The sequence below is a fragment of the Pecten maximus genome, chromosome 4 (assembly GCF_902652985.1).
Source record: "Pecten maximus chromosome 4, xPecMax1.1, whole genome shotgun sequence".
Taxonomy (NCBI): Eukaryota; Metazoa; Mollusca; class Bivalvia; order Pectinida; family Pectinidae; genus Pecten; species Pecten maximus.
In genome coordinates, this window is record NC_047018.1 from 25,792,614 (window position 1) to 25,809,077 (window position 16,464).

The following is a 16,464-nucleotide window of genomic DNA, read 5'->3' on the forward strand; positions in this document are numbered from 1 at the left end:
CGACAATGGTACCGTGGTATCAGAAGTGAAAGATTGTAGATCTATGGTTAAAAATGATAACATACCAATTAAATCTGATTAAAATACAGAGCATCATTATACCACTTCACAAATAATGATGACCTGTATCTTAATCCGTTGGCATACCAATCAAGCCTCGTTCTGCCGTCAATCTCAAAAAGAAACAATTTGAAGCGAGATAATTAAATTGTGACGGGAACCTGCACGATGATCACCTTACGGATTTACTTATAACTACACACAAAGATAACCATTGTAATTAACTATAAACAAATACCCGTTATTTTAACCTACCTATAACCTGTCGGGTTATTTACCCGCCAGAATGTTAACTATAAACAAATACCCGTTATTTTAACCTACCTATAACCTGTCGGGTTATTTACCCGCCAGAATGTTAACTATAAACAAATACCCGTTATTTTAACCTACATATAACATGTCGGGTTATTTACCCGCCAGAATGAAGACTATTTAACCTGTCAGTACACATTCCGGTTGACTGTGGACATGTACGCCGTATTAATCGTACATAATCCTCGCGACCTTAGTCGGCTAATGACTTCAATTACTGTCCTATGTATAACTTCACATTGGCGAAGACCAGAAAACATTCTCCCCGATCTTTAATGCATTACCATCTTTATAACGTCTGTTAGCTACAGTTAATATGCATGTACATGTATATGTAAAGTACTGATTCGCTCAAAGTTGACAATATTGTCCACAATTTCGAAGTACCACTTGTGCCTATTTTGCACCCATTTCCTTTGTTTGTTTATCTCCATTTTGCACCCATTTCCTTTGTTTGTTTATCTCCATTTTGCACCCATTTCCTTTGTTTATCTCCATTTTGCACCCCTTTCCTTTGTTTGTTTATCTCCATTTTGCACCCCTTTCCTTTGTTTATCTCCATTTTGCACCCCTTTCCTTTGTTTGTTTATCTCCATTTTGCACCCCTTTCCTTAATTGTTTGTTTATCTCCATTTTGCACCCCTTTCCTTAATTGTTTGTTTATCTCCATTTTGCACCCCTTTCCTTAATTGTTTGTTTATCTCCATTTTGCACCCCTTTCCTTAATTGTTTGTTTATCTCCATTTTGCACCCCTTTCGTGTTGATAATGTTATCACGAACAGTTAAATGTACAATGAAACAGTGAAACATGATATACACTATTATAACGACTCCTCGGCTAGACTACCACATCAAATAAAAAAGACCGTCCTGTTGAAGGGGTCTCTAAATTAGTTTTTCATTCCATCCTGTGCTCCCGTAAGATTCCCACTTCTATTTCAGTGACTATTCCATCAGAAGGTAGCACACATGATGGACTTTCTGGTGGTATTGCAAGGCCAAAGGCAAACATGTTGCTAGGCATTTTAGTGTGCATGTTTCCACCATTGAATGGTTTCCGATCGACCTCAGTCTGGTTGTCCAAGCGTTACGTCACGACGCCAGGAACGATGACAAACCCACTGCAGCTGAAACCGCTAACGGAAAGACATTGGCAGCCACTGGCGCCGTAATTTGCAGGAGATGTGCCTAACGCAGGACTTCACGTCGTGCTCGCCGGCATTCGGATCACCCTCGGGTTGGCTATATTTTGAGAAAAAAACCCAGAGGAGTTCCGGATGGCTCGCCGGATGACTTGGTTTGCAGCACATGCCGCATCCCTTACGATTTCGTATTAGGCAGTGTACCAGTGTACACCGGTACTTTTAACTGATGAGTCCTGATTCACACCTTTTCGTCATGGTAGCACACCACAGTAAGACAGCCTGGCAATGTTTTTGTTAAGCAAATAACTGCTGTATTATGATATGCATAAAAAAATGAAAAAATAATTGTACACTATAATTGGTATATTCAGTATGAAGAAGTACATACCGGCTTCACATTTATTAAAACAAAAATTAATAAATTGGTTCCGGATTTTAGATATCCGGATTTTCCGAACGTGTGTTTACACAGGAAATTTAGTTTTGCCTACAGCGAAAAATGGAAGCCCATAGGAAAGGTAAGATAGCGGAAAAACTTAATTTACAACATATGTCCAAACAAGATTAGTTCTGTCTTTGGGATAGAGATGTTTAATTTTAAATAGGTTTCAGAAAAAAAATTGTGTAGAGAATTGTGCCATTTTGGGTCAAATATCATAATATTTTGCAATTTTTGAGAATTTTTAAAGCTGTTTCCATGGTATTCACAACTCTAAAACTCACAGAAAATATCAGTTTACTTATCCTTCAGAGCTCTATTAAAATTGCAAATGTTGTACAGATTTCAAATATATATACTTTATTAGAGGTTATATGTAAGGTTAACTGGCAATGTTTACATATCTAAAACATGTGCCATATTTTTCAGAATTTGGCATTTTTACTGTACACTGCTACCCATGGTGCTACCCCGACTTGTGAGAAGGATATACAATTGTATATAGCTATGGACCAGTTATAGCCCGGAGAACAATTTCGCATGGCTTTAAAACATCACTGGTTGTTTAACAAACTAGTTCATCAGAAGTTTCAATATAAGGATGAAATTCTACACCGTTATAATCTCTCTTGGCATGATACTGCCTGTTCTCGTGTTACAAGGGTTTTTGTGACTTCTTGGGGAAACCTTAATATTGATCCATTTTAGTGACGTCATCAGACAGAAGGATATGACGTCATTGGACGGCTCCCTCCACAACAGCTCCCTTGAACTAAGGAATGTCCTGTAAATATCCTTGTTAGGACGGTTAGTACATTGCTGAACTTCCATAAGTATAGGGGTTTGCGCGTGAGTAACATATAGGGCATTGGTAAGCGTCACTATTTGACCATCGCATTAATTATGTATGTATACTTATAAACACTTTCTCACAGTTTCCATAAAATTACGGGAAACGTTTTCCTTGGGTTTCTTTTTCATTTAAATATATACCTGAAAGTAGAATAAACCCGAGTATACTTCAGACATATACGTACATGTACACGTATGACGGTACGGCGGGGTTTTTAACAGGACGGGTCATGCAAGTTTAAGGCATATTTCATGTACATTATCGACAATTAACAGTCCGGGAGCGAATACTTGTATGAGGTAAACATCCAGTAAGCCCCGACAAACCACGGCGAGAATTTAAATATTTACTTATAAAAGCTTTATTGTCAAAACAGCGATTTTATGTTACGTTTCTGCATATCAAGTTTGGTGTTTCTTTGGAAACCAATCCTTGGTAGTCCGACCAAGATTACAGGTCTAAGTGTATTATGTGTGAGCTAACAACACATAATAATATCTGTAATTGATATGTTGCATGTTCGACTGATACCCTTAAATCATAGATTTAAAACAAAATCTTAATGATCCAACTCGACGTCCCGGCTCCGCCAGGATTCCTCGCTATTGTTTGACAGACTATACACGTACAGGGAAGCCAGCCAATTTGGGTAAGGAAGATATTATATAATGGCAACAAGTTACAAATATAGACGGATGGTAGGGACCTCGTCGGCGTGGGTCAGTGGTAATCAGGAGACGGAATCTTTGCTCATTTAGAATTAAAAATAAATAAATAAATAAAGTTCTTAAATATGCGATAAGTGTATAAAGACAGTATGAAGACAATATCCTAACACAATCGGCCAAACAAAGGGTTCACACTCGTTCTCTGCTTCATTGTGTTGGTGGATACCAACGTCATGTCGCCCAACTACAATGTATCAACTCCTCGCCCTGGTACACACTGGACGTGAAGGAGAGTTGGTACACACTGGACGTGAAGGAGAGTTGGTACACATACTGGACGTGAAGGAGAGTTGGTACACATACTGGACGTGAAGGAGAGTTGGTACACACTGGACGTGAAGGAGAGTTGGTACACACTGGACGTGAAGGAGAGTTGGTACACACTGGACGTGAAGGAGAGTTGGTACATACTGGACGTGAAGGAGAGTTGGTATATATACTGGACGTGAAGGAGAGTTGGTACACACTGGACGTGAAGGAGAGTTGGTACATATACTGGACGTGAAGGAGAGTTGGTACATACTGGACGTGAAGGAGAGTTGGTACACACTGGACGTGAAGGAGAGTTGGTACATACTGGACGTGAAGGAGAGCTGGTACATACTGGACGTGAAGGAGGGTTGGTACATATACTGGACGTGAAGGAGAGTTGGTACATACTGGACGTGAAGGAGAGTTGGTACATATACTGGACGTGAAGGAGAGTTGGTACATATACTGGACGTGAAGGAGAGTTGGTACATATACTGGACGTGAAGGAGAGTTGGTACACACTGGACGTGTAGGAGAGTTGGTACACACTGGACGTGAAGGAGAGTTGGTACACATACTGGACGTGAAGGAGAGTTGGTACATACTGGACGTGAAGGAGAGTTGGTACATACTGGACGTGAAGGAGAGTTGGTACACACTGGACGTGAAGGAGAGTTGGTACACATACTGGACGTGAAGGAGAGTTGGTACATACTGGACGTGAAGGAGAGTTGGTACACACTGGACGTGAAGGAGAGTTGGTACACATACTGGACGTGAAGGAGAGTTGGTACATACTGGACGTGAAGGAGAGTTGGTACACACTGGACGTGAAGGAGAGTTGGTACACATACTGGACGTGAAGGAGAGTTGGTACACACTGGACGTGAAGGAGAGTTGGTACACATACTGGACGTGAAGGAGAGTTGATACACACTGGACGTGAAGGAGAGTTGGTACACACTGGACGTGAAGGAGAGTTGGTACACATACTGGACGTGAAGGAGAGTTGGTACATACTGGACGTGAAGGAGAGTTGGTACACATACTGGACGTGAAGGAGAGTTGGTACATACTGGACGCGAAGGAGAGTTGGTACATACTGGACGTGAAGGAGAGTTGGTACACATACTGGACGTGAAGGAGAGTTGGTACATACTGGACGTGAAGGAGAGTTGGTACATACTGGACGTGAAGGAGAGTTGGTACATACTGGACGCGAAGGATAGTTGGTACATACTGGACGCGAAGGATAGTTGGTACATACTGGACGCGAAGGAGAGTTGGTACACATACTGGACGTGAAGGAGAGTTGGTACATACTGGACGTGAAGGAGAGTTGGTACATACTGGACGTGAAGGAGAGTTGGTACATACTGGACGTGAAGGAGAGTTGGTACAACTGACGTGAAGGAGCGTTGGTAACTGACGTGAAGGAGTTGGTACACACTGGACGTGAAGGAGAGTTGGTACATACTGGACGTGAAGGAGAGTTGGTACACACTGGACGTGAAGGAGAGTTGGTACACATACTGGACGTGAAGGAGAGTTGGTACATACTGGACGTGAAGGAGAGTTGGTACATACTGGACGTGAAGGAGAGTTGGTACACATACTGGACGTGAAGGAGAGTTGGTACATACTGGACGTGAAGGAGAGTTGGTACATACTGGACGTGAAGGAGAGTATAGGGTATATTATTGGAACTGAAAACTCTTCAACTCTTCCAGCCCAACAATGCAGTTTCTGACGCAGTTTTTACTATTTCCCTGCCACCAACGGGATCTGGAATCGGGAGTGGGCCGATTTTTTCTATGCATTCTTAACCGTTTATATACATAGATTGATATCACCGATTCGAATAGGTCCGGATGATGTACAGCGAATGACTTTCTACCGAAATAGCTTAACGGTTCGAAGGTGTATAAATAGACGTTTTAATTTAAGGACAGTCTGTGGCTTCTGTCGAACTACAATGTGTTCTAAATATTGTTTGGCTGTGAAATTCGATATGAATGTGAAAATTATCAGCCTAATTTAATCAGGGGGCTTCATAATGTAATTACTGTTTAATATCTTAATATCTCGTTTTCAAATAACTCATAGCTGTTATTTTGATTTTTTTTTTATGAACCAACCAGGAAGTCGTGATAATTTTTTTTATGTTGGGCACCTGATCAAATAACGTTTTAATCAAACACTGTTGTATATTATGCCTTTAATCTTCCTTGTTGAACAAGATCTTTTTTCAGCATTTAAATTATGTTTTAAAAAATCTGAATCATTCTTTGTCTGGTCTATTTAACCGGATCCAGGCTATACACACCGACAGTTTGGACACCTGTGTCGAACGTTACAGAAAATCCACTCCTAGATTATATAATTTAGTGCATGATGTTAAGCTGGAAGATATCAGAACTTGGCAAAGTCGAATAGAGTTTGTACATTACGTAATACTATTGATAATGAGGAGGAGTGTCCGTTTAATACTCAGTAACGGGTCAGTTACCTGAAACCATATTATTACCGTCTATTTTATACCGTACTAGAGGGTGTTATATACAATAATCTGATAGGATAACTAATAATTGTGATACTCCATACCCTCTCTATTATCTATGGTACTAGAGGGTGTTATATACAATAATCTGATAGGATAACTAATAATTGTGATACTCCATACCCTCTCTATTATCTATGGTACTAGAGGGTGTTATATACAATAATCTGATAGGATAACTAATAATTGTGATACTCCATACCCTCTCTATTATCTATGGTACTAGAGGGTGTTATATACAATAATCTGATAGGATAACTAATAATTGTGATACTCCATACCCTCCCTATTATCTATGGTACTAGAGGGTGTTATATACAATAATCTGATAGGATAACTAATAATTGTGATACTCCATACCCTCTCTATTATCTATGGTACTAGAGGGTGTTATATACAATAATCTGATAGGATAACTAATAATTGTGATACTCCATACCCTCTCTATTATCTATGGTACTAGAGGGTGTTATATACAATAATCTGATAGGATAACTAATAATTGTGATACTCCATACCCTCCCTATTATCTATGGTACTAGAGGGTGTTATATACAATAATCTGATAGGATAACTAATAATTGTGACACTCCATACCCTCTCTATTATCTATGGTACTAGAGGGTGTTATATACAATAATCTGATAGGATAACTAATAATTGTGATACTCCATACCCTCTCTATTATCTATGGTACTAGAGGGTGTTATATACAATAATCTGATAGGATAACTAATAATTGTGATACTCCATACCCTATTATCTATGGTACTAGAGGGTGTTATATACAATAATCTGATAGGATAACTAATAATTGTGATACTCCATACCCTCCCTATTATCTATGGTACTAGAGGGTGTTATATACAATAATCTGATAGGATAACTAATAATTGTGACACTCCATACCCTCTCTATTATCTATGGTACTAGAGGGTGTTATATACAATAATCTGATAGGATAACTAATAATTGTGATACTCCATACCCTCTCTATTATCTATGGTACTAGAGGGTGTTATATACAATAATCTGATAGGATAACTAATAATTGTGATACTCCATACCCTCTCTATTATCTATGGTACTAGAGGGTGTTATATACAATAATCTGATAGGATAACTAATAATTGTGATACTCCATACCCTCTCTATTATCTATGGTACTAGAGGGTGTTATATACAATAATCTGATAGGATAACTAATAATTGTGATACTCCATACCCTCTCTATTATCTATGGTACTAGAGGGTGTTATATACAATAATCTGATAGGATAACTAATAATTGTGATACTCCATACCCTCTATTATCTATGGTACTAGAGGGTGTTATATACAATAATCTGATAGGATAACTAATAATTGTGATACTCCATACCCTCCCTATTATCTATGGTACTAGAGGGTGTTATATACAATAATCTGATAGGATAACTAATAATTGTGATACTCCATACCCTCTCTATTATCTATGGTACTAGAGGGTGTTATATACAATAATCTGATAGGATAACTAATAATTGTGATACTCCATACCCTCTCTATTATCTATGGTACTAGAGGGTGTTATATACAATAATCTGATAGGATAACTAATAATTGTGATACTCCATACCCTCTCTATTATCTATGGTACTAGAGGGTGTTATATACAATAATCTGATAGGATAACTAATAATTGTGATACTCCATACCCTCTCTATTATCTATGGTACTAGAGGGTGTTATATACAATAATCTGATAGGATAACTAATAATTGTGATACTCCATACCCTCTCTATTATCTATGGTACTAGAGGGTGTTATATACAATAATCTGATAGGATAACTAATAATTGTGATACTCCATACCCTCTCTATTATCTATGGTACTAGAGGGTGTTATATACAATAATCTGATAGGATAACTAATAATTGTGATACTCCATACCCTCTCTATTATCTATGGTACTAGAGGGTGTTATATACAATAATCTGATAGGATAACTAATAATTGTGACGATCCATACCCTCTCTATTATCTATGGTACTAGAGGGTGTTATATACAATAATCTGATAGGATAACTAATAATTGTGATACTCCATACCCTCTCTATTATCTATGGTACTAGAGGGTGTTATATACAATAATCTGATAGGATAACTAATAATTGTGATACTCCATACCCTCCCTATTATCTATGGTACTAGAGGGTGTTATATACAATAATCTGATAGGATAACTAATAATTGTGATACTCCATACCCTCCCTATTATCTATGGTACTAGAGGGTGTTATATACAATAATCTGATAGGATAACTAATAATTGTGATACTCCATACCCTATTATCTATGGTACTAGAGGGTGTTATATACAATAATCTGATAGGATAACTAATAATTGTGACACTCCATACCCTATTATCTATGGTACTAGAGGGTGTTATATACAATAATCTGATAGGATAACTAATAATTGTGATACTCCATACCCTCTATTATCTATGGTACTAGAGGGTGTTATATACAATAATCTGATAGGATAACTAATAATTGTGATACTCCATACCCTCTCTATTATCTATGGTACTAGAGGGTGTTATATACAATAATCTGATAGGATAACTAATAATTGTGATACTCCATACCCTCCCTATTATCTATGGTACTAGAGGGTGTTATATACAATAATCTGATAGGATAACTAATAATTGTGACACTCCATACCCTATTATCTATGGTACTAGAGGGTGTTATATACAATAATCTGATAGGATAACTAATAATTGTGATACTCCATACCCTCTCTATTATATGGTACTAGAGGGTGTTATATACAATAATCTGATAGGATAACTAATAATTGTGATACTCCATACCCTCTCTATTATCTATGGTACTAGAGGGTGTTATATACAATAATCTGATAGGATAACTAATAATTGTGATACTCCATACCCTCTCTATTATCTATGGTACTAGAGGGTGTTATATACAATAATCTGATAGGATAACTAATAATTGTGATACTCCATACCCTCTCTATTATCTATGGTACTAGAGGGTGTTATATACAATAATCTGATAGGATAACTAATAATTGTGATACTCCATACCCTCTCTATTATCTATGGTACTAGAGGGTGTTATATACAATAATCTGATAGGATAACTAATAATTGTGATACTCCATACCCTCTCTATTATCTATGGTACTAGAGGGTGTTATATACAATAATCTGATAGGATAACTAATAATTGTGATACTCCATACCCTCTCTATTATCTATGGTACTAGAGGGTGTTATATACAATAATCTGATAGGATAACTAATAATTGTGATACTCCATACCCTCTCTATTATCTATGGTACTAGAGGGTGTTATATACAATAATCTGATAGGATAACTAATAATTGTGATACTCCATACCCTCTCTATTATCTATGGTACTAGAGGGTGTTATATACAATAATCTGATAGGATAACTAATAATTGTGATACTCCATACCCTCTCTATTATCTATGGTACTAGAGGGTGTTATATACAATAATCTGATAGGATAACTAATAATTGTGATACTCCATACCCTCTCTATTATCTATGGTACTAGAGGGTGTTATATACAATAATCTGATAGGATAACTAATAATTGTGATACTCCATACCCTCTCTATTATCTATGGTACTAGAGGGTGTTATATACAATAATCTGATAGGATAACTAATAATTGTGATACTCCATACCCTCCCTATTATCTATGGTACTAGAGGGTGTTATATACAATAATCTGATAGGATAACTAATAATTGTGATACTCCATACCCTCTCTATTATCTATGGTACTAGAGGGTGTTATATACAATAATCTGATAGGATAACTAATAATTGTGATACTCCATACCCTCTCTATTATCTATGGTACTAGAGGGTGTTATATACAATAATCTGATAGGATAACTAATAATTGTGATACTCCATACCCTCTCTATTATCTATGGTACTAGAGGGTGTTATATACAATAATCTGATAGGATAACTAATAATTGTGATACTCCATACCCTCTCTATTATCTATGGTACTAGAGGGTGTTATATACAATAATCTGATAGGATAACTAATAATTGTGATACTCCATACCCTATTATCTATGGTACTAGAGGGTGTTATATACAATAATCTGATAGGATAACTAATAATTGTGATACTCCATACCCTATTATATATGGTACTAGAGGGTGTTATATACAATAATCTGATAGGATAACTAATAATTGTGATACTCCATACCCTCTATTATCTATGGTACTAGAGGGTGTTATATACAATAATCTGATAGGATAACTAATAATTGTGATACTCCATACCCTCTCTATTATCTATGGTACTAGAGGGTGTTATATACAATAATCTGATAGGATAACTAATAATTGTGACACTCCATACCCTCTCTATTATCTATGGTACTAGAGGGTGTTATATACAATAATCTGATAGGATAACTAATAATTGTGATACTCCATACCCTCCCTATTATCTATGGTACTAGAGGGTGTTATATACAATAATCTGATAGGATAACTAATAATTGTGATACTCCATACCCTATTATCTATGGTACTAGAGGGTGTTATATACAATAATCTGATAGGATAACTAATAATTGTGATACTCCATACCCTCTCTATTATCTATGGTACTAGAGGGTGTTATATACAATAATCTGATAGGATAACTAATAATTGTGGTACTCCATACCCTCTTTATTATCTATGGTACTAGAGGGTGTTATATACAAAAAAAATCTGATAGGATAACTAATAATTGTGATACTCCATACCCTCTCTATTATCTATGGTACTAGAGGGTGTTATATACAATAATCTGATAGGATAACTAATAATTGTGATACTCCATACCCTCCGGTCTTAACACTGAAAACAGCTAATGACATTAAAAACTGCTGATTATTTCCTAGGTAAGTAAGCATACGAGGGCAAACTTTGACAGTTTTTGCCAGAAAGCCAATAAAATATTAAATGTACGATCAGACTTCTCTTAACCTAAGTATGATTCTATAAAAACGAGCGTGTTGATTTACGATCAGTCACTAATATACTGGGAGTGACTAATATAGGAGACGGACTGCTGGCGACATCACTCCTATCCGCCATTACCGTAATTGGTGTTGTACATTATCATGACATTAAACCCTGTTATATCGTACTCAGACTTTAATGGGAATTTAGTACGATTTGATGTCTATATATAGGTACTGATATAAAAGTCTGTAATCATATTTAGTTCGTATTTTACCGAATGTTTCTACCTTAAAAGAGAAATATATATAGAATGTTTTGAACACGAACATTTTTAATGTTCGTTTTTAATATGGAGGTTGATTTACGTGGTATAGAAATACGACGTTAATTACCGCAAAAAATCCAAACTGATGGATACTATATTTCTAATGACGTAGACTATATATGTTTCAGCCATTGAACTACTTACAAGTGAAAAGACACTTTTCAATACGAATTAAAGGTTAGATACAGTAGCGCAAAATAAATTAAACTGTATCATACAGCCGACTTGTCATGGTAGGTATGGTCAAGAATGCCAGGCGATAGAGGAAAAAGCCGAAAGAAATGTCCCGATCTGGTGGATGGCATAATAGCCACATACATGTAACAAAATAAATCTATAGCCACCGTATGCTTGTGTTTCTTGGGAAGTTGAGAAACAGGCTGGTCTGTGTTATCATGGTTGTATCCCTGGGCAAGACACTTTACCCTAAATGCCCTGGATGGCATATGGTGGACCTCCCGTGTGGTGTTCAGTAAGGTAGTCACCAACTACAACAGGGAGACCCCGCATCAAAATGACCCTGGCTGTTCAAGGGGTGATTAACTTACAAACACGTATGCTTGACAAGCTTAGAAGTGTGACATCACAACCATAACGTGCAAGGATTATACTGCGACCTCCGTCACGGAAAGTTATAAAAGGGTTTTCATTGGTGTTTCATACAACTGAGGAGACCACACCAGCAAAACGGTTGAAAAAGCTTTCTTTTATAGATATACTGGAAAAATTGTTACTAAATACCTACTCAGGATGATTTAAGATATCGATACTAGCTGTCCTTATATACAGACAACTTTATGGATACATGAATTACATGATTTAATTAGATAACGGAATAGACGACAAACATGCAAGTATTTTGTTAATTGGGGAGAAACGAAACCAACCACACAAAATAGCACGTAACCTAGTATGAATACTACCCGATATTTACGTACCAAGGGGAACAACTCTATCATGTGTTTGTCATATTATCTTCGTACGGAGAGGAGGCACTTGTTCGTCCCCTTCCTGATATTAAGTGGGTTGCAAGAGAATTACATAGATTGGCACTGCTGTATCATATGGACGCAGGATGGCATATCAATGAGTAATTCGCTAAGTGAAGACGACACTAACGAAGTATTGGTCTCCGAGGCGATATCACAGTCGTCCAATGTTTTATGTTGATATATTTCTTTGATGATTACAGAAACTCTAAAAGGCAACCACACAATTTTAGACATGAATTCGTTAGTTCGTGTTGACCCATGGATACTTCATCGCGTAACAGACGACATGACACACATACTAATAACCGAGAGAGAGTTTGCTAACAAGGCAGTGAGTACTACAACAGTAATATATCGCATAGATGTCGAAGATATTAAACTACTGGACACGTAATGACTGCTGATCTAAATATTATCCAGGTATAAACCTACCTGTACATAAAGAGTAAAACATATCTGGACCTCGTGTCGTCCTGGAAGTTGAATTTCCGTTCTATAGACGCATTACACATTGGATTCACCAAATGCTTTAAACTAGACTGTCCCCTGTCTCTAGGATAAAAGTGAAACTTAAGTTTTGGAAAGTAAACAAAGTTTACACCCAAATAAAGCAGATGGATAAAATTGAATCTTTCCTAAATAAAATGAATCGACAATTCAGTTTTATTACGTTCATGGCATCAACAAACGAATCGCGTCGAAATCGGCAATGAAGGACTTTTCCTGACAAAGCTGGTGTTTGGTTTACACATTTAAAGTACATTGAGATTCGTTGGAAGTCTACAGCTTCCGCCCAGTTAAATATACGGACAGAAGATGTTCGGATCATATCGGCTGGTGATTTCTGGCCGAGTGGAATCAGTATAAGAGAGTGGGTCCCGAAACGAGTCTTTTTTATCAGATAAATGATGGTGAACTCTATTAACATCGTGTGCTGGAATATTGAGGGAGTGATGGCGGGTACCCCATATCTGCTAGAATGCCTTCAGAAACATTAAATAAACATGTGTGGCATATCTGAACACTGTGTACCTGTGTACGAAATTGACCCTTTCCGATACAAATGTAACATAAGCGATACTTTGCAAATCTAACAAGTTTGTTTGAAATAGATGTTGATAGTCCTAGGATGGTTGGTGTGGAGATTCAAACTCCAAATAAAGAATATTTGTACTGTTTTTACTGTCTATATGCCCGCCTCTTCTAGACCGATTGATATTTTTATTGAGCACACGGAGATCCTTAAATCATTGATAGACGTTTACTCCAAGAAAGGGAGGGTTGTCGTGATTGGGGACCTAAATGTCCAAATTAGAGGACATAGAGGCACCTTTGAAAAGAATGAAAGGTCTTTTGTATTCGATTCCTTAGATCGGATCAACCTGATATCTGTGAATATACAGGTTAAATGTATCAGTCCGAAGTATACATCCTACAACAGGAAACTGTTCCACAATTGATCATATTTTAGTATAGTCTAGCGTTGAGGAACTCGTAAATTATTGTGAAATACATTTTGTATTGGAAGATGATTCGCCTAATTGTTCAGAGCATCATCCAGTCATATGTTTTCTATCGCTACCTGTCTCTGAACCATATATCACAGGACCAGAATATGTTAAATATAACTGGAAAAAAGTGAACGATACAATGTTGTAAATCGTTAAACTCATTGTCTTAATGAGATCTTGAGTTCTATCAGCATTCCGAGTGACAACATAACTGACAAGGATCCTGAGGCATGTTGTGTTAGTATAGTGCGCGCTGTTAAGGAAGCCGCCGATGCAGCATCGCCAAAGAGTGTATTTAAAAGTCATCAAAAACCATATTGGAATGTAGATTTAACAAAGTTACATGATATCATGGGTAAAAATAGACAAACTTGGATTTCAAAAGGTAGACCAAGATCAAATAATGCTAGCTTTCTGGTTTATTAATAGAATAAAACTATTTTTCGTAAGACTTTTAGGAAATGCTTTTTATGTCTGTATGTCGAATCAATTTTCAGAAATTGACCGATGTGGTAATGTAGACCAAAAACTTTTTTGGAAATTATATAAAGGTAAGGAACGGAAACGACAGCAAACAATTACTGACCTGAAGTACAATGGTGAAGTGCTGAGAGGACCCACAGAGATATCAGAAGCCTGGACATCACATTTTGAAATGATATTCCAAGATAAACCAAACGGAATCTTTGATACAGAATTTAAAAATATTATTTTAACAAATATAAAAAAACAATTGAATCTAGGGCAAAACTTGAAAAAATAGATTCCTTACTACAGTTGTAACATCAACAGAAATAGCGAGAAAAATGAAAAAAATAGATTCCTTGCTACAGTTGTAACATCAACAGAAATAGCGAGGTGGTTATGTAAGAAACTTCACTCCAATAGAGCTGGAGGTCTCGAGTGTATGGTTTATGAACATCTAAAATATGGGAGCAATAAATTGTTTAAACATATTGCTATTGTATTCAATATGGTAAATGAAAGTGAATACATACCAACACATTGGAAAAGGGGAATTATCATCACGTTACACAAAGGGCAGGGAAAAGCGAAGGATGATCCTAATTGTTACAGGGGCGTTACGTTACTACCAGTAAACGTTTTGAAATGACAATATCAAGCAGAATCAGCTCGGTTATATGTTCAAACACTTTTCCCCAACAGACAGCAGTTCGCTTTCCAAAATAACCTTTGTAGCCTATGTACATCATTTAACTTACAAGAATGTATTAACTACAATATTGAAAACGGTTCCAATGTTTATGTTGCTTTTTTAGACAGCAATAAGGCCTTTGACACAGTATGGCACGCTGGTCTATTGTTCAAAGAGGCAAAATATGGGTTATTCTCAAAGAAATGTATACAAATGTGAAAAGTTGTATCTTGTTTAACGGCTTAAAGAGGGTACGGATGGAAAGAGGGATTTTACAAGGTGGATCTTTGTCCGTAAAAACGCACTTGATATTTATTAATGAATTACTTAGTATTGAATGGAATAGAAGCTTGTGGTAAAGAGTCTGTAACTATTGACTTAAAAGTAAATGTACCAACTCAAGCGGACGATATGTGCATCGTCAGTACAAATTTTCAAAGTTTACAAAATATGATTGACATATGTGAAAACTATAGTAAGAAGTGGAGGTTTATGTTCTCTTCTGCCGAAAGTAAAATTGTATTGTTTTCCAATAAACGCACTCTACATTACGTGCAAGATATATATGTTTATACAAATGTGTTTTACCAGTAGTTATGTCTCTTCTCAAGTCTGGTGCTCACCCTAGTGCCCTCAACCCTCTCATAGTAGCTTAGTTAGTTAAGATTAAATTTTATCCATCTGTTTTATTTGGGTGTGAACTTTGGTTACTCTCCAATACTGTCTCTTCTTTCTAAACAACTTTCTAAAGTCTTCCTTGACGCAGCCCCACTGTAGACTTTTAGTTGAGCATTTGCTACAGTGAGAAAATAATTCGGTTTAATTCCCTGGCCGAAATATACCAGAGTGAATATAAATGGTAGTGACTACCCCTGCTTAGCGCTGAGAAGTTTAGGACTGGTTCACTAAAATGTGACCGGGTGTCCCGTTGGGTGTCTTCAGGAGTGTGATTCAGTCACGTATTATCATCGGTATTAGTTCTACACTATCACAGGTACAAAAATCGTAGTCTCCTGAAACCAAACCCAAAAAAGTAAGACGAAAATAGAAAAGTAAGCCAATGACTAACTTACATGTATATCTCCGCTACCCATC

The 16,464-nt window shown here is 36.8% G+C and overlaps 1 protein-coding gene across 1 annotated transcript; it reads right to left on the reverse strand.

Moving 5' to 3' along the window:
- Positions 1 to 3,735: 3,735 nt before the first annotated feature.
- On the reverse strand, positions 3,736 to 7,656 carry LOC117326466 (paternally-expressed gene 3 protein-like). Its single transcript, XM_033883214.1, has 2 exons — positions 5,242 to 7,656; positions 3,736 to 5,195 (listed from the first exon to the last, which is right to left on the reverse strand). The coding sequence occupies exons 1-2, from the start codon at positions 5,459 to 5,461 to the stop codon at positions 3,736 to 3,738; spliced, it is 1,680 nt and encodes a 559-aa protein (XP_033739105.1). The 5' UTR covers positions 5,462 to 7,656.
- Between the last annotated feature and the right edge of the window lie 8,808 nt (positions 7,657 to 16,464).

Coding starts and splice junctions, on each gene's coding strand:
- LOC117326466 (XM_033883214.1), bottom strand. CDS start 5,461: ATGTACCAACTCTCCTTCACGTCCAGTATGTACCAACTCTCCTTCACG. Junction 5,196..5,241: donor AACTCTCCTTCACGTCCAGT/GTGTACCAACTC, acceptor CCTTCACGTCAG/TTGTACCAACTCTCCTTCAC.